The following is a 19494-nucleotide window of genomic DNA, read 5'->3' as shown; positions in this document are numbered from 1 at the left end:
ATCTGCAATGGAAACTGACTTTAAAAAAAAAAAAAAAGTAACCGGGGGGTTAAAATGCAATTTATAAACTTCATACTGTGATAATTTCGCAGCAGCACAGCACTAGCTTGAAAAGAGGCAAAAGTAGTAACGCATGAAGAGCTTTTAAATTTCAATAACAATACACAATTTTTGAATTTCTTTCTTTATTAATTTGCCTCTAATCCCAAAGGTAACTTTACAAATCCCTTCATTCCTTCCCACCTGCAGAAAACCAGTAAAGAATTCTAACAAAACCACTTTCAGGTATTAGGCACAGTGTACAGATTCCCCTCCACCAATCCTCCACTTAACTACTTCAACCAACACCTAAAACCATCTTACCTTAAATCGGAACAAAAAAAAAAAAAAAGATATTCAAAGAAGATTGAAAACAAGATGAGTATGTCAAGATATCAACACAGTCTCTCCTTGGCGAGCATGACTGCAATACCACCTAACTGCACCGAAAACCGACCACTTAGAGAAATAAGAAAGAAAAATAATAAAAAAAAGGGGTCAGATTCCGTAGCCCGACCGCCCGAGATGCCCAAAACACCATCTCAATGTGGTCAGCTGATTGAAGAATTCAGGAATTCAACAAAGGTAAGACTAGTCCACCATCTAAACAGTTGCCTCCTTATCAACAGATTCCTCTCCCAAAACAGCTGCTACAACTTTGTCGCCCTCTTCTGCTCCCGAGCCTTGAGATAAGGTACCAGACATTTGGTTTAGAGATTCATGTTCAAAAGACGCTTGGGTATCTTTTCTTGAATTAACACTGAGTTCGGACGATCCCGCTTTGTCACTACCGTCTTTCAAATTCAAGGTTAACCCAAAAGTACTAGACATCTCATGCACCAACTTATTAGCAGCATCTACAGTTGACAAAACTTGTGGCTGTTTGGCCTTCCTTTCCTTAAAGGATTTTTCCCGGTCGTCGTAAAAGGTAAAATCATCTAACATAGATGTCCGCGAATCATGATCCTTGAAAATTTTCAACATCTCAACACCTTGTTTCAATCCTACCTGATTTACAATTCAGCAGCAATAAAGAGAATGTAAAACTCCTGTAACATATAAAATTACTAAAAGAACCAGAGCAAGATAAGAGAAACTTGCAACAAATTGATCCTGATATAGCTACCGCGTCATTTCAATGCAAATGTATGGACACCAAAATATTAGTTGGATGCGGTAAGAACATGGATATATATAATTGCAACATAAACAATTTTTTTGAAGAAAGACAGAAAACAAAGTTGATTCAAGGAATTAATCTGTTATTCGAAATATCAATGCCATTCATAAGCAGGTAAAAAAAAAAAAAGTATAGGAGAGTGCAGTTACCTCCTGAGAATCTCTACTGTGAGTAACAGGCTTGTTGTCATTGTTATCGAGTAGAATATGGCGGAATCGGATGTTTGGAACATCCTTAACAACATGCCATTTAACTGGGAATTGCCCGTTCCATCTATCTTGCTGCCAGTAATCTGCATTCTTCTCAAAATCAACTGGTCCAACCATTTCAGCTACCCCACAAAACTGTCCACTTGCATTAACCTGTTGCGACCAACCAAATCTAAGAGGACTTACAAGCTAATTAAAAAACATGTAATTTACACCACATCACTAACAGTTTTGAGGTTACTTTTTCCAGAAGGAACAAGATTCTTATTTAAGTACTTGTTGTATGATACTCTTCATAAATACACCTTTTATCGAATAAACTGAAAATGCAAACAAGCACACTAGAACTCCTACAGAGAAAGAGAAAGACAAATTCTATTTTCCGAATTAAACAACAAATGCTAAGTGATGATGATCTTCTCAATAGAAAACCGTATCTTACTCATTGCCTCAATCCATTTCATGAACTTAAGAAACAAGGGAAAAATTACTTGGAGTTGTTAAAGGTACGTACTGAAAAAAACAGGAAGATCGGGCAGTTTGGTTGTATCTCCTTTGCCTCTTGATAAGCAGCATCAAGCTTCTTGTTTCCGTGTGGTGTGCTTGCCCAAATATTGTATTTGATACTCTTATGAACATTGTCTTCACTGAAAGACTTGATGATGAAGAACTTCGCATTCTCATAATCCGTAAAAAAATCTGGCCGGTTGTACGCATCGAGAAGAATTCCAGAAGCAGATGAGTTGTTTCTGCTAGCACCAGTTGAAGAGCCCTGTTCAGTGCCACTCTTACCCTTCAGCTTTGAAGCCCTTGGTCCTCGATTACGATCATTAAAGATATCACGTGAATCATTAGAAACACTAATCGAGTCTTGGTCCCTATCTCTTCTTCTGCCTTTGTCAAGTGTTAGATGATTCATATCACTAGCAACTGAGTATGAAAACGAAGCACCTCCAAAGCTAGAATTCTGACTTGTATGAGGATAGTGTGGACCGGACATTAATCCAAATCCATGGGTGGGACTATGTTGTTGAGAAATCTGAAAATTGTAAAATATATCAATGTTTAAGAGAAAAACATACACACACACACACACAGACAGCCATATCAACAGTGTGAAGTCAGGAAAATGGTTTGACTTTTGAGTAATCCAAGAAAAGGTACTTTTTGCTACATTTGATTGATTACATAGCTCTAGGTACTAGCCTCTTACATTAAACAGGATTTTCAAAAATACTTTATTACAGTAATGTTGCAAAAAGGTTTCGATTTATTTATTTATTTTGGTTAGGAACACAGAAAACTTCATCAAAACCTTACAGAAAAAGTTCAAGGATTATACGAGGGGCCCAATCCAAGAAAGAAAATATCACCAAAGAGGGGTCCAGAAAAGTGTGACGTTTTAAATGTTATTGAGCCTTATGGCCCGAAACTTGGTTCTTACGGTGAAGAAAACCAGAAAGTGGTAGACTCTCAAACGATAAAACAATGCAAAATAAAAATAAAAGTACCATAGAACATTAATATTCAAATTTAACGAAAACAAACCTGCCCAAAATTATTCTCGTAAGGCCCAAGAATGCCCATTGGTTGGGGATAAACTGTTGGAGATGTCAGAGGACTAGAATTAAGATTCCCAGAGAGGTTTCCTCCACCTAATGATCCAAAGTTTACTAAGTAACCTGATCCTGGCCCAAAAAATATGTTATCGATATTACTACTTTCGGGTGTCATCAGCTCGGTCGGCGGAACCTGAAAAGCCGAAGAAATATGAGCCATATTTGGAGGAGCTGATTGGGGGTAGAAAGATGTAGAAAATGGGAGTTGCTGCGGAGAGTATAGTTGGCCATCCATCATAAGAGGTGGCAAAGGTGTAGCAACTGGAGAATATTGTCCATATGCAATTTCAGGATTGAAGCCATAACCAGAATGGAAGACGAGGGACTGATTATCATTGTAGATGAACTATCACAAATAAAAGTTGAAAAAAATGTAAGCTTAAAAGTTAAAAAAGAAAATAAAGTTTAAAAAAAAAAAAAACCACTAAACAATGCATAACTGAAGGACTTAATCCTCACCGGTGATACAACAGGCAAGCCATCAGCATTCAGATACTGTGAATATCCATTCCAAGTACCGGTGCTACTGCCATAAGCCGAACCACCTAAAGTTTTGTGATTGTGTAAGAACATACCAGAACCAAAAGCATCTTTTCAAAATTCATATCTAAATCCAAGCATTATTCTCACTCACGTCATAAGTAAAAACAGTAGCGTATCAAACACAGTTCTTGCAACCAAACCTTCAAATCTCCTTTTTTTTAATAAGCATCAAATTGTATTAATAATAAAATGAAAAGTAAATCTTCAAATCTCTTTTAGATAGAAGCGAGGATAATATGAAAGAAGTTATGTATTCACAGATAAATAAAACTATTATAGACTTTTCTTTCCGTTAACTTCCGCAATAACTAAAAGCAGCAGATGCTTAAGAAACTAACCAGCATATGAAAGTGAAACAGTGCTATTTGTGAGAAACAAAAGCTTTAAGAGGATGAGAAATGCTATAGTCCTCACCCGCATCAAGAAAATCGGGTTGTCCCGTGACATTGCGCGAAGGCCCTACAATGGCTGCATCCGAAGAATTCGCTGAAACAATCCTTCCATCTTTGGTGGGAGAAAGTGGCTGATAATAAATTCAGAGAGTGAATGAATGAAGTGTTAGTGGCGCACAGTTTCTAAAACTAGTTATAACAGATAAAAACTGAAACAATGTCCAATAGAGAAATTTACAACTGCGTACCTGCTCGGTCAAGCCATCGGGATTAACGGGTCTTTCTCCTAAAACAAGAAGGAACCGGTAATAATATACAGTGTCAAAAGAGAAAGAAAAACAAACGCAAACATGAGAACGGAATGAGAACTTGAGGAGATGCATATAGAGAAGGGGATTTAGGATTTATGGCTAACTAAATTTGATAATGTTTTTGTCTCCTCCATCTACATGACTACATCTAAGTTAGTTCTTTACCCATATAAAACCCCAAAACAGCAGAGCCCTAGAACCGGGGGGGGGGGGGGAAAGGCCCTAGAAAAGAAAGACATGAATTTTCTTCCTTTTTCCCCCCCTGAAAATCTCTTCTTATCTAGTATTATTCTGGAAAGAAAAGAATGCAGGTTGATAAAGCCAACTAAAGTTGCATTTGACCCAAATCAGAAATTGGTGTTTCTCACGAAAACACATAATAAAATTATTATGTACCCAAGTTAAACAGAAATTTCAACATAAAGAAAGAGAAAAAAAAGAAGAAATGCAAATCAATAAGGAATAACGAAAAACAAAGATTGATTTTATTTTTTTTTTCATTTTTGGTTGGGGGGCAGAAGGAGAAAAGAAAATCGAAATGAGAGAGAGGGAGAGAGAGAGAGAGAGAGAGAGGGAGAGAGAGAAAGAAGAGACAAAAGAAAGCGTACCAGAGGCGGAGGAGGCCACTCGATCTCGGTCGTCGCGAGAAGCGTCCATTGAATCGGAAATGGAATGGAATGGAATTCAGATCCAAATTCAATTCTCTCAAAATAAACCCCCAAAATTTATCAAATCTTATTGAAATTCCACACCAAACAAACAAACAAACAAAAACGCAAAGAGAAGAGAGAGAAGTTTTGGAAATTGTAAGGAGAGAGACACAGAGAGAGAAATAATAAGGGTTTTAGGTTTTACACATTCATTTCTTGTAATATGTATGTATATCAGTGTGTTTGTATATTTACCCAATTTATATTATTATAATGATATATAGTATTATTGAGTTTAATAATAATTAAATAGGAAAACGAAAAAGAAAAGGCAGTATCTGCATTTAATGTAACACAAGACAAGATCTATGGTGTGGAGAAGGTAAAAGCCTGTTTTGGTCCGCATTATCAATGATATCCAATATTTATTACTCTTGTAATCTCGAATTAGATTGTCTCTTTTTTTTATTTTTCCTTTTCTTTAACGAAGAAATTTATTTGAAATTTGGATATACAGCTGCTTTTGTCCGAACAGAAAACGTTACCGCAAATCATACAGGGAAAAATAAAAAATAAAAAAGAAAGAAAGAAAGAAAAAATTGAAATTCGGGTAATCACGTTTTCTTCTATTTCTTTTTCTTTCTTATTCTTAAGGCATATTTAACCTCTTTTCCTCTTTTATTTTAAATTATTGTTTAACCACGTTTTTTTTATTTTTTTATTTTTTTGAGGAATTTGATTATTTGATTTGAACATTAATATGATTTTTTTTCCAAGTTTTAGAGCCGTGTTTTATACTTTTATTATCTTAGTTTGCTTGATTACATGTCATTATTATTAACTCACTTCAGAATAAATTAAGATATCGTTTATTTTACCGATTTGAGTTTAGAATTTGAGTTTTAATACAGTAAAAAATTTTAAAAAATAATCACATCTAACTTTTTTATTCTGATAAAAAACTCTCACATAAAGTCATATATCAACTCAAATTAAAAACTCAAATCAGCAAAAAAACGGACCCCAAAAATCTAAAAAAAAAAAAAAAAACACTACGGAGTAGAAGATATCACCCTAAAATTTATGGGCTCTATACGAGGAAAAAAAAAAGAAAAGAATTGAAAAGTTTAAACACATATATAAATAAATAATTTATATAATAAACTGTTTTACAACAGAATATTACGATTTTAAGGTGGAGTGAACAAAATGGCATCGTCAACAAAACCAATCCATAAATGATAAAGCTACTCTAAATTGTAATTATATTGTAATTGAAGAAAGAATGGCATGAATAATATTTTGACTGTATAAGCAGCAGCAGCAGGAGTCCTAGTGACGCGTCATTTCCCGGAATAGGTTGGCAACTTTTGGCGACAGTCTCGGAAGGAATTTAAACAACTGTTCACCCCAAAAAACAAAACACCTATTTATTAAACATACATTCTCTACAATAATAAAGAAATACAAGATAAGAATAAGAATGAATAATGGAACAAACCCATAGTTTGACGCATGCGTCGATGATAACCGGAACGAGGCAGATGAAAATGGTGATGACAGACTGATCAACCTCGAACCCGTAATGTTCGACTAAAACCTCTACCAGCGTCTGCCATCCTGATTCAGAGTGGTACCTGCACCATCCATCCAAAATCCACATTTTGTGTTTTCCTTAAATACTATTCAATCTCTCTCTCTCTCTCTCTATATCCAAATAAGAACACGCCACATTACCCCAGAAAAATATCTGTGATGAGAATGATTAGAAATGCCTTGCCAGTATCTGAAATATTGTTTATTATCTTATAACCTGTGAATTTCAGCAAAGCGACCTGCAATTGCAAAGCAGTCCAAGAACAAGTAGTTTTTAAGGCATACATTCCTAAAACAACCAATGACTGCTAATTATAAAATAAATTGATAAGAAGAGGCAAAATTACTTACGGTAAAAAATTAACTCACTCACCTTGGTCTGATTCAAGTACAAAAGAATGAATAAGGAGACCCCGAATACCATATCCGACCATATGTTTGCAAAAGCGCTACGGTTATGCAACCTCCACTCCTCCCTCAACTCTAATCTGTGTCATTTAAATGGCACCAACCCAATTAGTGAGAATAGCATTAGCATAGCAAAGCAGAGGTTTTTGCTGCGCTGCTATATATGAAATTGAATTCTGGAAAGAAAAATCCAGTTTCAAAACGGCAAGACCAACACAAACGAAAAGAAGGATTGCTCAAAACATATGTGAATCAATCTAACAATTAAGCCTTGATGACAGCTACTCATTCATCACAAGTGCTGTTGCAGTTTTACAATGATAAAAAGTACTTGTATATCCATCCAAGTCTACCTGCAGCCACTAAGTATACTATACTATACTATACTGTACTGTACTATACTATACTATTCTGTTCTATTCTGTTCTATTCTATACTATACTACATCCAAGGAATATTGAGAAAAATCCTGTGTGCAACTAAACTCATAAACCATTTAAGGACATGTGGGCACATTAGTTTCCAGGCTCACATGAAATGAGATCCTACCACTCAATACTCAATAGTATAGTATGTAAAGGGCTATTCTTAACTTGTTCTTCTTATGCATAAAAAAATTGCTTGTTTCTCAAAATTAGAGGCTTACGCTTTATCACGTAGTTCCCACCAAGCTTGGTCGTCAGAAAGAGGTGGAGATTTTCCGATCTCGACCTCCAAGCGAAGTCTAGCTTTCTCCATCTTAAGTTCCTCGATGATTTCGAGTTTTTGAGGTCTTCTCACGTCAAGCATCTGCGCTGCCAGCGGCACGGTCTTCACATATCTGTTTTATTTCAGTGTTTGTTGACAATCAATCAATTGTAATTAAGCATGAAGATGTGATGATGAAAAAATAATGAAGTGGAATGTGAAGAAAGTAGTAGTAAGTTACCTGTCTAGAAAAGGCATGAGAAGATAGTCATGGACCAAAAAATCCAAGGCACAGGGCACAATTATCAACACTGCCAAAAATTTTGCCTGCAACAGAGAGAAAAAAATATAAACAAATTTGGTAATTCATATATATATATATATTATCTATTTGGTGGGAAAGAGAAAGGGGAAGAGAGACGGACGGAATTGGTAGAAGCATAGCGAAAAACTCGGTCCTCATAGAGCAAATCATCGTCGTCGTCATTGCCAAGAACCAAATTCCTAAGAGATCGAACCAAGGATCCGTCTTGGTCTTGAGGAAAAGGATAACCATCATTAGTATTGTTATTAATAAGTTGGGTGTCGGAATCCCAGTCAGATTGAGATTGAGGATTATCAGGAGAAGGAATTAGCCAATCCTCCCAAGAGCGGGACTCTTCATTAGTCAAATCATCCTGAGCTTCTCTCAACTCGGTTATGGCTTCAGCCCTCCTCTTCCACGCCTCGAACTTCTCATCTTCCGACATTACCCTTTCTGAATCCCGATCCACCTCCTCCTCCTCCTCCTGCTCATTATTATCGTTATTATCAGTAGTTAATCAAAAAGTTAAATCATCATCATTATTATTATCATTGTTGTTGTTTAACTAAAGCAAACATTAATAACAACAACAACAACAACAACAACAAGAATAACAAAAGAAAGAAAGAACCTGGAGTTGTTCCGTGCCGTGGTCGTTGAAGCCAAGCCAATTGCAATCTTCATCGAAAAAGAACTTCTGCCACCAACTGCGATGCTTTCTGCCGGAATCAGAGGAAGAGTTGGGGATTATTAAGGCAGCCAGTCTCCTATTCCTCTTGTTGGAGTTGGAGCAACAGAAACGAGAAGGAGGAGGAGGAGGAGGAGAAGAAGACGACTCCTTATTGTAGTTGGTTGGTAAGAGCAGCTGCTGCAGCATTGAGGAGGAAGTTGTAGTGGTGATTAACAACATTACTCCTCCTCCACATCTTCTCCTCCTCTTAAACTACCAAATAATTTTTGCTATTATTCTTCTTCTGCTCTCCAATTCCAATTCCAATTCTTCTTCTTCTTCTTCTGCTAATAATAATAATAATAATGCAAATAATAATAGCAATTCTCCCTTCCCTTGCGCCTTCTCATCTCTTTTTATTCTCTCTATCCAAAGAAAATAACACAGAGAGAAAGCAGAGCAGGGCAGTAGCTTAACCTCGAAGACGAAGACGAGATTGAGAAAATGAGAAAAGGCAAAGGCCGGAGGAGCTGTCCGTTGTCGAACAACTCTCCCCACCGGATGGATAACGATTTTATATAGAAAAATCTAAATTTGGTAACGTCTTGTTATCTTGTATTTTTCCATTCCCTTATCCTCTTCTTCCACCTTCTTTTTCTTTTTCTCTTTCTTTTTCTTTTCTATTAGCCTAGGTTTTTTTTCATTTTAATTTTAATTAAGATGATTTTTTTTCTTTACGTTGACAATAAAAAAAAATGAATAAAATTTTACCTATATTTCTTATTAAAATTTTCTATCACTATTAAGTTTTTATTAAAATACTATCTAAATACAAATTCAAATTTTGACTCACTCAAATACAAACTTAAAAAGATTATTATCTCAACTATAACACAAATGTACACAACTAAACACAAACTCAAATTATAATTTTAACTCAAGTTATAACTCAAACTCAACTTAAGATATTCACTCAAAAATGCCTAACTCAAAAATATAAAAAAACAACCCTTTGATGTTTGAATCACACACCAAAATTATAGCAATCTCTCTCTCTCTCTCTTTTTTAATGTAGTTTTTGGGTTTTTTTTATTGATGTTTTATTAAGTTGGACATTTCAATTATTTTAGTGAAAAAGATGGTCACAATAAGTCATGTGCATATTTCTGTTAGAAATTTGACATATGTAAACAGAAAAGATTTAATTGTACTAATTTAATAATATTGTGAATTATTTTATTAAAATTAAAAGAATATACATTAAACTGTCACAAGTTAAACTGATCTTTAATAATTAGCTGTGTCATTTACTTTTTTTTATTATTTTTTATTAGGAAAACAGTAGGGGCCAATACTTTCCCTCTACAATAAGGTACGTATAAGAACCAAAAACCATTATATTTGAGTTTTAACCGTAGAAACAGATGAAGGAGGAGTGCCAAATTAAAATAAAACCTCATCACCGGCGAACTTGTCCACCACCTTTGACGAGCTCCTCATCACAAACACTTTAGTGACAAAGTAGTTTTTAGATTCACTTTGCCATGGAAAACAATGACAATAAAAGCATTTTATTTTCAAACTAACTTCATTTTATTTTCCCCATCTGGATCACTACAACAAACACATATACAAAACATTTTTTCAATGCGCAAAATCAACAAAATTAAGTTGAACAATACAAACAAAATGGGTAATCAATCAAATTAAAAACAAAGTGGCGAAGCATGTTTGTAGTACAACTTTCTCAGCTTTTACGCAAAATTTGATCTTTCTCTAGCTAACGAAGCCTGAAAACATCTTCGTTTTTTGCCACATCTTCTACACAATATTGATTCAAATAGATGAAGCGATATATCCCTTTGTTTTTTGCCATTCTTCCATAAACCACCTTCTTCGTCATTTTCTCCGCCAAACGACACCAACAAATTGTGCACTTAGCCCATCCCATACACTTGCCCCAATAGTGCTACCCACCTTGGACGAGCCCACGCGTCTAACGTTTTCTTAGAGAAAAAAAAAATACAAAAGAGTATATAAGTTTAAATTTTTACTTTTTATTATTAATTAATATCATTTTTAATCAAGTAATTATATCAATTAAAAGATATCAATAAAAAATAAATGATAAAATTAAGAGCACGTTTTCTTAGAGAAAAAAAAAATACAAAAGAGTATATAAGTTTAAATTAATATCATTTTTAATCAAGTAATTATATCAGTTAAAAGATATCAATAAAAAATAAATGATAAAATTCAGAGGCATGCACTATAAAAATAAGTTTAATAATTATCTCTTACCTTAATATACAAACTCCACCACCAACATGGCCTTCAGCTAACCCTCTAAAGGATCCTTAGGGACTCAAGCTTTGCGTCCCAATCTCTATGAGCATGTTTATTTTATGTATTTAAATTTATAGTTTTAATTTTACTATAACATTTTTCTTTTATAAAAAATTTAAATTTTAAATGTTAGAATTAATAATCACTAGTTAAACTAAACGAGATAATATTTTGTTTTCATTTTTGTTTCTTACTCTTTTTATTTTTTAAAAATTTTTAAATTTTAGTTTGTTTCTAAATTTTGAAGTGTAAGTGTTACTAATATAATTTTTAATTTTTTAAGACAAAAATAAATAAGTTTGAAGAAGAATAATAAAAAGAAAAAGAAAAGAAAATAAGAGTTGTTTAAATATGGGTTTTATTTATTATCCAAACTAATCTAGTTAGAAAATTAGAAAAGGAAAAGAAAAGAGAGGAGGAGAAAAGAGAATTAGGGTTTAAGGGCGGGGAAAGAAGAAGAAGAAGAAGAAGATGAAGCAGGTGGTGGGAGTGGTGGTGTCGAACAAAATGCAGAAGTCGGTGGTGGTGGCCGTCGACAGGCTCTTCCATCACTCGCTCTTCAATCGTTATGTCAAGCGCACTTCCAAGTTTATGGCTCACGACGAGCACAATCTCTGCAACATCGGCGATCGAGTCTGTTATTTTTTTTTTCTGTTTTATTATTATTATACAATTACACAATTAGGGTTTTAGGGTTAAGGTTTGTTCTTCAATTAACCATTTGGAAATTAAAATTGGCAGGTGAGATTGGACCCTTTTCGGCCTCTGAGCAAGCGCAAGCATTGGGTCGTCGCTGAGATTCTCAAGAAAGCTCGCATCTACGTCCCCAATAACAACTCTTCTTCTTCTTCAGCCTCCGTCGATGCCCGGCCTCCTCCGCCTTCTTCTTCCTCCTGATTCCTCAATCGCACCATCCCCCAATCTTATGGTACAGTTATCTAGTCTTTGCTAACTCTGTTAAATTCCCGTTTTCTTCTAAATAAATAAAAACCCATCTTTCCCTCCAAAATACTTACTTTCTTTCTCTAAATTATTCTATTCTGTGCTTCGATGCCCAATCTTATGGTACAGTTATCTAGTCTTTGCTTTCTCATCATTGTAAGCTTCGATGCCCAACTACAATGATTCAGTTAGAAACTTATTGTAACTGACAACAACATATTGATCGTACTTTCTTAGGATATTTATACAAATCTGATTTCTGATTCCTATTTGTGGCAGAAACTTTGTGCTGAAATACACTGCCGAAGAAGACATTGCATCTTTTACTCATCATATTCATAGGAGGAAGCAGATCCCAGGAATTCTTTGCAACACAACATGTTCATTTAAGGTCTGATGATCTGCTGCTGTATTGTAATTGTTGCGTTGTTCGAACAAGTTCATTGTTTTCAGCATTTCCTTTATTTGTATGGTCTAAAAGGATTTTTTTAAAATACTTGATCTTTATAAAGAGAAGGAGAGAAATTCCACATTTTATTTTCCCTTCAGATTTTTTTTTTTCCTTTCTCTCAGACGTTTCTTTAGTTGCTTTGCTATTTCATTAAACACTGTTTCCATATAAGCAGGCCGTGAATATCTTTTTGTTTTGATCTTTAGGGAGCCTATTTTGGTTGATTTCTCTCTTAACATGGAAAATCAAGAAAGAATAAGTCGAGCTTAGTTACACGTAGTAAAATACATTGATTCGTGTCTTGCCAATTGCTGTTCTATGCATTTGGATCTCCACATCTATGGCAAGCTGACCACGTGACAGTAATTCGACCGCCACGTGCGGCTCACAACATTGCGTGCCACCACCATGTTAGTTCCACCTGCTCCCTCCCTCGTAAACAAGCTGATTTTGTTTCCTGTGTTATCTATCTTGCTCCATAAATGACCCTTTACCAGTGATTTCTCCATCTCTTACCATTTTTGTCTTTTGAGAATTTGCTTGGTCAAACCTTCCTTTCCATGGATTTGGCCACAACTTCTATCCCCAAAAAGGTTCGTCGAGGAAGAACCTTTGGACCCTATAAGGGCGTTCGAATGAGGACTTGGGGTAAATGGGTGTCTGAAATAAGGGTTCCAAAATCTGGTGAAAGGATTTGGTTGGGCTCCTATGATGCCCCAGAAAAGGCAGCCCGGGCATATGACGCTGCACAATATTGTATTCGTGGTGAGCGGGGGAGTTTCAATTTTCCAGCTGATAAAAGGCCTGTGCTTCCCCAGGGCTCGATGGTTTCCTTGTCCAAAAAGGATATACAGGAAATCGCGACAAACTTTGCATCATTTGAATCGAATATATCAACTTCGTGTTCTTCTCTAGTCTCATCTGCAATGCCTCAGGTCCCACCGGATAATAATTCAGCTCCACCAAATATGCTGGTTTGTAGTGGCATGGATGGTGGTGCATATGAGTCGATCGGCAATTCATTCGCCTCAACAAGCGTAATAGGAGCAACCGCCTCTTCTCCCGAAAGTCTAGAATTGGATGATTTCCTCCTGCTGGACACAGAATGGATAGATGAACTTATTTAGGAGATTATTAAATGTATCTATATATATATATATATATATATATATATATATATATATATATATATATGCAGGTATATACGTGTGTATTTCCTTCCATTATGTAAATAAAGGCACATGTATTGTGCTAATTTGAAGTTTTATGTCCTTTTTAAGAAACCTCGTTGATATGGGAAGTTAATGAAACTTTTCTGCATCAACTGTGAATGGCAAGTTGGGGAAGTTGTGAAAAGGGAAAAGAAAAATAATTTTTTAAAGAGTTTAAAGAACTTGTTTGTGTATTATTAATCTTAGAACATGGATGTTTCTGATGGTTGTGTTTTCGGTTAGGAGTTATGTATTATGAAACTGTACCAACAGACAAAAGGAAAGACAAGATGGGCAAGAAGGTCATTAGGAATTACGATTGTTTAGCAGGAATTGAACATTCCTATGGAACACAACAGGCGCGTCTTACACCGAAATTTGCAAATGTTTGTATAGATTGAACAAAATGGTATTGGCACGTTTGCTAAAGCTGATTTTTGGTTCAATGTATGATCTGTAGCGTCATAATTTTTTCGACTGAACTGAATTTATAAGACTGCTTCAATACAAGTTTTCTTGGCTGTTCTCATTGCTAAAGCTGATGACTTGATATCTTCAAATTCGATTAGGTTAGGACTAGGGATTGCTACAATACAAGTTCTCTATAGGACAATAGATAATATAAAGATCCAACGTTCGAATTCAGGAGTTATCTTTGTCCCCCGCATACGAATGGATAAAAAAGGTCTCTTTGGTTTTTTAAATAAGAAAAATGGATGACATGAGATTACAAAAACAAGGCTATGCGCGTACAGCTTATCATTGCATTCCAACTTTTTGTCAATAAATACGAGGCTATAACAATTGACGAACAAGTTGCTTTTTCTTTCTTTATTATTATTATTATTATTATTATTATTATTTTAAAATCGCCACTACAAGGTTTCACATTCTAGTTGAATACGATTAAAGCTGTAGCATTTCTTTAGTCCTTGTATTCTCATGGCTCTTCTGACCTCTTCCACGCCGAGCCAATTGCCCTCTTCTGCATAAACCATACTGATGTGCTAACAATTCTGCTATTTCCAATCTTCCATGAAGGTTACAACATGATATCAAACTACTCCAAATTTTGGGGCTTGCTTCCATTGGCATGCTTCTCGCGACCTCGCAAGCATCTTCAAGCTTCCCTGCTCTCCCTAGAAGATTGATGTAGCAAGCGTAATGCTCTACTGTTAATTGCATTCTTTTACTATCTCTGCTTGCTTGATGGAAGATTTTCTGCCCCTCTGTGACAAGGCCAGCGTGGCTGCATGCAGATAAAACAGCAAGGATGGTGATTTCGTCTGCCTCTAGCCCCCCCTTTTGCATCTCATGAAAGAGCTGTAGAGCGTGTTCGCCGTATCCATGAAGGCCATGACCGCAGATTAACGTGCTCCAAGAAACGGAATCTCTCGTTGGCATCTCTACAAAAATTTGACAAGCAGAGTCAATACAACCACACTTTGCATACATGTCTATAAGAGCATTCCCGACAAAAATGTCCGAGTTCAATCCAGATTGTAAGGAATAACCATGGACTTCACGGCCGAGGTCCAGTGAAGATAGCGACGTGCTGGCAGAAATTACTGCCAATAAAGTTACAGAATTTGGTTTAGTTCCCTCAACCTGCATCTGGTTGAAGAGCTTTACAGCTTTGGCTTCCCGTCCATGATGAGAAGAATAGCCCCCAATGATTGAACTCCACAGCACAACATCCCTAACACTCGAACTCTCAAATATGAGTTCGGCAGCCACAGACGCACCCTCGCATTTGCAGTACATGTGTACAAGAGCCGCAGAGAAATGGGGATCCAAGTGAATTCCATGACGAACAGCATGCCCGTGAATCTCTTTCCCGTGCTTTATATAGCCCAACTCAGCGCAGACGGGTAGAATAGCCATCATAGTTACTCGGTTGGGGCTCACTCCTTCAACCTGCATTGCTCGAACAGAATGCAGCGCCCTATTAAAGTCGAGACTCGCAGCGCATCCTGAAATCACAGCTGTCCAAGTCACTTCGTTTCTCTCAGCCATCCGATTAAAAACATTGAAAGCCGTTGAGGAGCAGCAACATCTGAAATAGAAGTCAACCAGAGCTGTTGACAGGAAGACAGAGTCTCGGATCCTTTCGTCGGTGACAACAAGAGCGTGAATCGCCCTTCCCAGTCTCCACTCACTCGTCTGTGATAGGATGCCGGCAATTAACTCCGGCTTTGGCACAAAACCACGCAAATACATCCGACTGAGCATTTTCAAGGCTTCAAGGGAATATCCGTTTTGTAGACAACAGTTTATGATGGAACTCCACGAGACAACGTCCGTCTCAGGCATTTTGTCAAACACCTTGTTTGCATCCAGGAATGTGGAAACTTTGGCATGCAAGGAAATGAGAGAATTGGAGAGGACAGTGTCGGAGGAAGAACCTGACTTGAGGGCCACGCAATGAAGCTGAAGACCACAACATATGTTAAGGGGCTGTGGGCGATGATGCGCGGCGGCAGCGATGATGGAGGGAAGAATGGAGGGGTTTGCATGAAGAGCAGTGGGGTGGAGTTGTTCTTTGTAAAGCCGGAGGACTTGGTAATACAGTCCTTTGGAAAGTAACTGTTTTATTCTACTACAAATGGATGTCCTTTGGAATGATGTCATGATGGATAATATTGGGTCACTTTTTCACTTCTTTTTTTTTATTTTTTTGATGAGTCATAGGTAGGTGAGGTCATTCAAAATAAGCTGATATTCACTTTTTTAACGCGTCATGCATGTTTGTCTATTTTCAACTTATGTTCTCTTCTTTTGCGCTGCTTATACATACATCTACGTGTATATATATAAACACACACACACACACATGTAACAGCTCTGAACCGGAAGTGTACACTCCTAATTTAAAGCAAATTAATCAGCAACTCTTTGCATGCAACGCTAAAGTTACGCGTGTGTGCGTATAGTTTTCTTCTTGAGGTTTATGCCAAAGTTTCTTCATTAAGCTTCCCTCGGAAATGATATCCTCTTATATTTTTTTTTTTAAATAAAAGACAAAAAAAACACCCACACACACACAAAATTCACGAACAAATCAACCGTTTCAGGATGGAGTAACAGAAATCCTCTTAATTAGCAGAAGGCACGAGTTAAATGATACGAAATATGTGCTGCTTTTGTGCCCCATGCATAAAAAGCCTTGCTTATAAATGTTACACAACTTCCGATATATAGAAAAATAAGGTATTGTCATTTCACGTTCTTTGCTATTAATTTATACAATCTCCTCATGACGTTGTAGACTAGTACTAAATCCCTCTAGCCCTCTTCCTATATGCATAACTCTTGGTTCATGATCATATCTATATTCCTCAAAAATTTGCGTCTTTCATGGCTAGAGACGAGCGAAAGCAATTTTCTGCCGAGATTGACGTGAAGAATTCAGGAGCAGATGTTGATGGAACTGCTGATTTCTTCATGAAGGTTCAGCCTGCCTCGCGGGATTTTCTTAGTTCAATTAGAATTAGTCCGAAATATATTGTTAAGCTCGGTTATGGCTACCTCCTTAGCCCTAGGCTGTGTCTCTTAATTGTGTCAATTCTCGCGGTGAGCTTCAGTACTAGTGCTGAATCAGAGAAGCTAAAATGGCAAGATTTGTGTCCTAAATTTGACCTTGTGAATGGTCTCTTTTTTGTTGGGTTGTTGGTGGTGGTTATGTTTGTTTACCTTGACTTCACCCCCAAACCTACTTATTTATTGGATTTTGCTTGTTATCGTCCACCAGATGACCTCAAGGTATCGCTTTTACATGCCCTTGTTCTTACTAATTTATTATGTTTCCTTATAGTCTCTTTTGGTTAAAATATTAAGCCATTTTCCACTGTATATGCTAATTCTATGTACAAACATAATTTTCACTCATTCAGGTATCAAAGGATGAATTCATCGAGTTAGCACGAAAATCCGGCAACTTCAGTGAAGCTTCCATAGAATTTCAGCAGCGAGTTCTCAAGAGTTGCGGGATAGGCAATGAGAGCTACATGCCTAGAGTAGTTTTTAGGCCAGACCACAATATCACGCTCAACGATGGCAGAGAGGAGGCTGCAATGACCATGTTTGGGGCCATAAATGAGCTCTTGGCTGCCACGAAAATACGACCAAGGGACATTGGGATCCTAGTGGTCAACTGCGGAGTACTAAACACGACTCCATCATTGTCATCAATGGTGATAAATCATTTCAAGCTAAAGAATGACGTTCAAAGCTTTAACCTAGGGGGCATGGGTTGTGCAGCAGGGATTGTAGCCATCGATGTGGCCAAAGACCTTTTGAAGGTGTATCCGGGTACATATGCATTGGTCGTCAGCACAGAAGCTGTGAGCTTTACGTGGTACAAGGGCAATGACCGCGATAAGCTCATCTCCAACTGCTTCCTCCGAATGGGGGCTGCCGCTATGTTGCTTTCAAGCTCTCGCTATCATAGATGGCGAGCCAAGTACGAGCTCAAGCATCTGCTCCGAACTCACCAAGGCATGCACGACACAAGCTTCAAAAGCATGCACATAGCAGAAGATGCAAAAGGAACACAAGGTGTGTCTATCAACGACAACGCCGTGGAGGCTTTGCTTTCTTCTGTGTCCTGGCACTTGAAGTTCCTCACCAACAAAACTAGGCTTTTCGAGCACATTTGCATAGTGGCAACGAGCAAAAAGGTGCTCGATGAAATAGAAATGAAGCTAGAGCTCACCGAGGACAACACGGAGGCTGCAAGAAAAACATTAGAGAGATTTGGCAACACTTCAAGTAGTAGCATCTGGTATGAACTGGCTTACTTGGAGTCATCTACAAACATCAAGAACGGCCATCGGATTTGGCAGATCTCCTTCGGCTCCGGAATCAAGTGCAACAGCCTCGTTTGGAAAGCTCTGAAGAATATTGGCAGCACTAACCAAAGTCCATGGGAATGTTGAAGAGCACAGGACGCTCTCCTTTGTATCCATATACAGTTTTTTTTTTTCCTTTTTTTTCCCCTTTTAATTCGGTCCCACCAGGCCATTATAATCAGTGTTCAAGGATCATATTCATATATAAATCCCTACTCTTTAACCAATAAGCTCAATATTTTCAAAGTTTCCATCTCTGTTATCCGGTCTCAAACACCTGAAAACGCTAAACTATCTTAAAGAGGCATATTCTCGCCGCTCATATGACATAGGAATAATAGGTGGACTGACATATAGAATAGAAAAAAGGCCTAATGTGGCATTCACACACACACACACAAAGAAACGGTTTCTTCGGTATAAACAAAAAAAAAAAGATTTAAAAAAGCCTGATGTCCAAAGAATTATTAACAAAAAGATACACATTTTGGTTGATTCTTCATGTGACTTTCCACTGCTCCGAAAAATGTGGATTGTTTAGAGATTCCCCGCATGTATTGGAAAAGCAAGATGAACGCAGCTATTCAGAAGTAATGAACTCTAACAAGCACACTTCAAATCAACTCAAGACTGATTGACATAGAGGACGGGGACGAGGCCCGCCATTTTGCCATCTCTGCCGGGGCGTTTCTTCTTCACCTGCAAGAAAAGTGTGTGAAATGTGATATATTAGCTACCATCGTGTGACATGGTCCCTCAAATAAATTCCTCCTTACTCTGTACTTACGTAGAACCAGCCGTCCACTTCGTATTCAATTTCGACATCTTCTCCTGCCGTCAAGTTTAACTGCATGGAAATGAAGCTAATGTCAGTCATCCCCATGTTAGCACTTTTGGGGACTTAAAAATGGAAAGAGAGCCTATCCAAGTTCTAAAAATGGTCTTTTGGCTCTACCATTAGCATCACGAAACATTGACTTTTATTCTAAATGACTCCGAGAAAGGAACTTACCTCGTCATCTCCACCAGCGGTGAAGTCGTAAAGGGCTGTTCCGTATTGTGGGTTTCCAGAAGATGACCGCTCTT

At 37.1% G+C, this 19494-nt stretch overlaps 7 protein-coding genes across 7 annotated transcripts in view; 3 read left to right on the top strand and 4 right to left on the bottom strand.

Moving 5' to 3' along the window:
* Positions 1–136: 136 nt before the first annotated feature.
* Positions 137–5104, bottom strand: LOC21387447. Its single transcript, XM_010096912.2, has 8 exons — positions 4902–5104; positions 4231–4268; positions 4005–4113; positions 3507–3592; positions 2977–3393; positions 1943–2467; positions 1369–1581; positions 137–1047 (listed from the first exon to the last, which is right to left on the bottom strand). The coding sequence occupies exons 1-8, from the start codon at positions 4948–4950 to the stop codon at positions 643–645; spliced, it is 1842 nt and encodes a 613-aa protein (XP_010095214.1). The 5' UTR covers positions 4951–5104; the 3' UTR covers positions 137–642.
* A 985-nt stretch (positions 5105–6089) lies between these two features.
* On the bottom strand, positions 6090–9187 carry LOC21387446 (chloroplast envelope membrane protein). The gene is made up of 8 exons (XM_010096911.2): positions 8570–9187; positions 8060–8422; positions 7876–7961; positions 7594–7767; positions 6913–7027; positions 6681–6778; positions 6445–6580; positions 6090–6344 (listed from the first exon to the last, which is right to left on the bottom strand). Exons 1-8 carry the CDS (start codon positions 8846–8848, stop codon positions 6276–6278), a joined length of 1320 nt encoding a protein of 439 aa, XP_010095213.1. The 5' UTR covers positions 8849–9187; the 3' UTR covers positions 6090–6275.
* Positions 9188–11365: 2178 nt separating this feature from the next.
* LOC21387445 (30S ribosomal protein S17) lies at positions 11366–12428 on the top strand. Its single transcript, XM_010096910.2, has 3 exons — positions 11366–11587; positions 11696–11882; positions 12176–12428. Exons 1-2 carry the CDS (start codon positions 11426–11428, stop codon positions 11849–11851), a joined length of 318 nt encoding a protein of 105 aa, XP_010095212.1. The 5' UTR covers positions 11366–11425; the 3' UTR covers positions 11852–11882; positions 12176–12428.
* LOC21387442 (3-ketoacyl-CoA synthase 15) lies at positions 12240–18819 on the top strand. The gene is made up of 2 exons (XM_024164814.1): positions 12240–12287; positions 17452–18819. The coding sequence occupies exon 2, from the start codon at positions 17566–17568 to the stop codon at positions 18493–18495; it is 930 nt and encodes a 309-aa protein (XP_024020582.1). The 5' UTR covers positions 12240–12287; positions 17452–17565; the 3' UTR covers positions 18496–18819.
* On the top strand, positions 12877–13474 carry LOC21387444 (ethylene-responsive transcription factor ERF015). Its single transcript, XM_010096909.2, has one exon. The coding sequence runs from the start codon at positions 12908–12910 to the stop codon at positions 13472–13474; it is 567 nt and encodes a 188-aa protein (XP_010095211.1). The 5' UTR covers positions 12877–12907.
* Positions 14362–16290, bottom strand: LOC21387443 (pentatricopeptide repeat-containing protein At4g31070, mitochondrial). Its single transcript, XM_010096908.2, is given in 2 exon segments — positions 14362–14563; positions 14565–16290. Coding segments are annotated over 2 exon segments (1755 nt in total). The 5' UTR covers positions 16190–16290; the 3' UTR covers positions 14362–14433.
* A 6-nt stretch (positions 18820–18825) lies between the features above and the next one.
* LOC112091371 overlaps positions 18826–19494 on the bottom strand; it is a 14342-nt gene continuing 13673 nt past the window's right edge. Inside the window, exons 26-28 of the mRNA XM_024164813.1 lie at positions 19421–19494; positions 19196–19255; positions 18826–19107 (exon numbers count right to left, since the gene is read on the bottom strand). Coding sequence (XP_024020581.1) covers positions 19033–19107; positions 19196–19255; positions 19421–19494 — 209 coding nt within the window. The 3' untranslated portion in view covers positions 18826–19032. The remainder of the gene's footprint in view (positions 19108–19195; positions 19256–19420) is intronic.

Source organism: Morus notabilis, unplaced genomic scaffold (assembly GCF_000414095.1).
Source record: "Morus notabilis unplaced genomic scaffold, ASM41409v2 Scaffold1387, whole genome shotgun sequence".
Classification (NCBI taxonomy): Eukaryota; Viridiplantae; Streptophyta; class Magnoliopsida; order Rosales; family Moraceae; genus Morus; species Morus notabilis.
The sequence above is the reverse complement of the archived record's forward strand: the minus strand, read 5'-3'. Positions and strand labels throughout refer to the sequence as shown.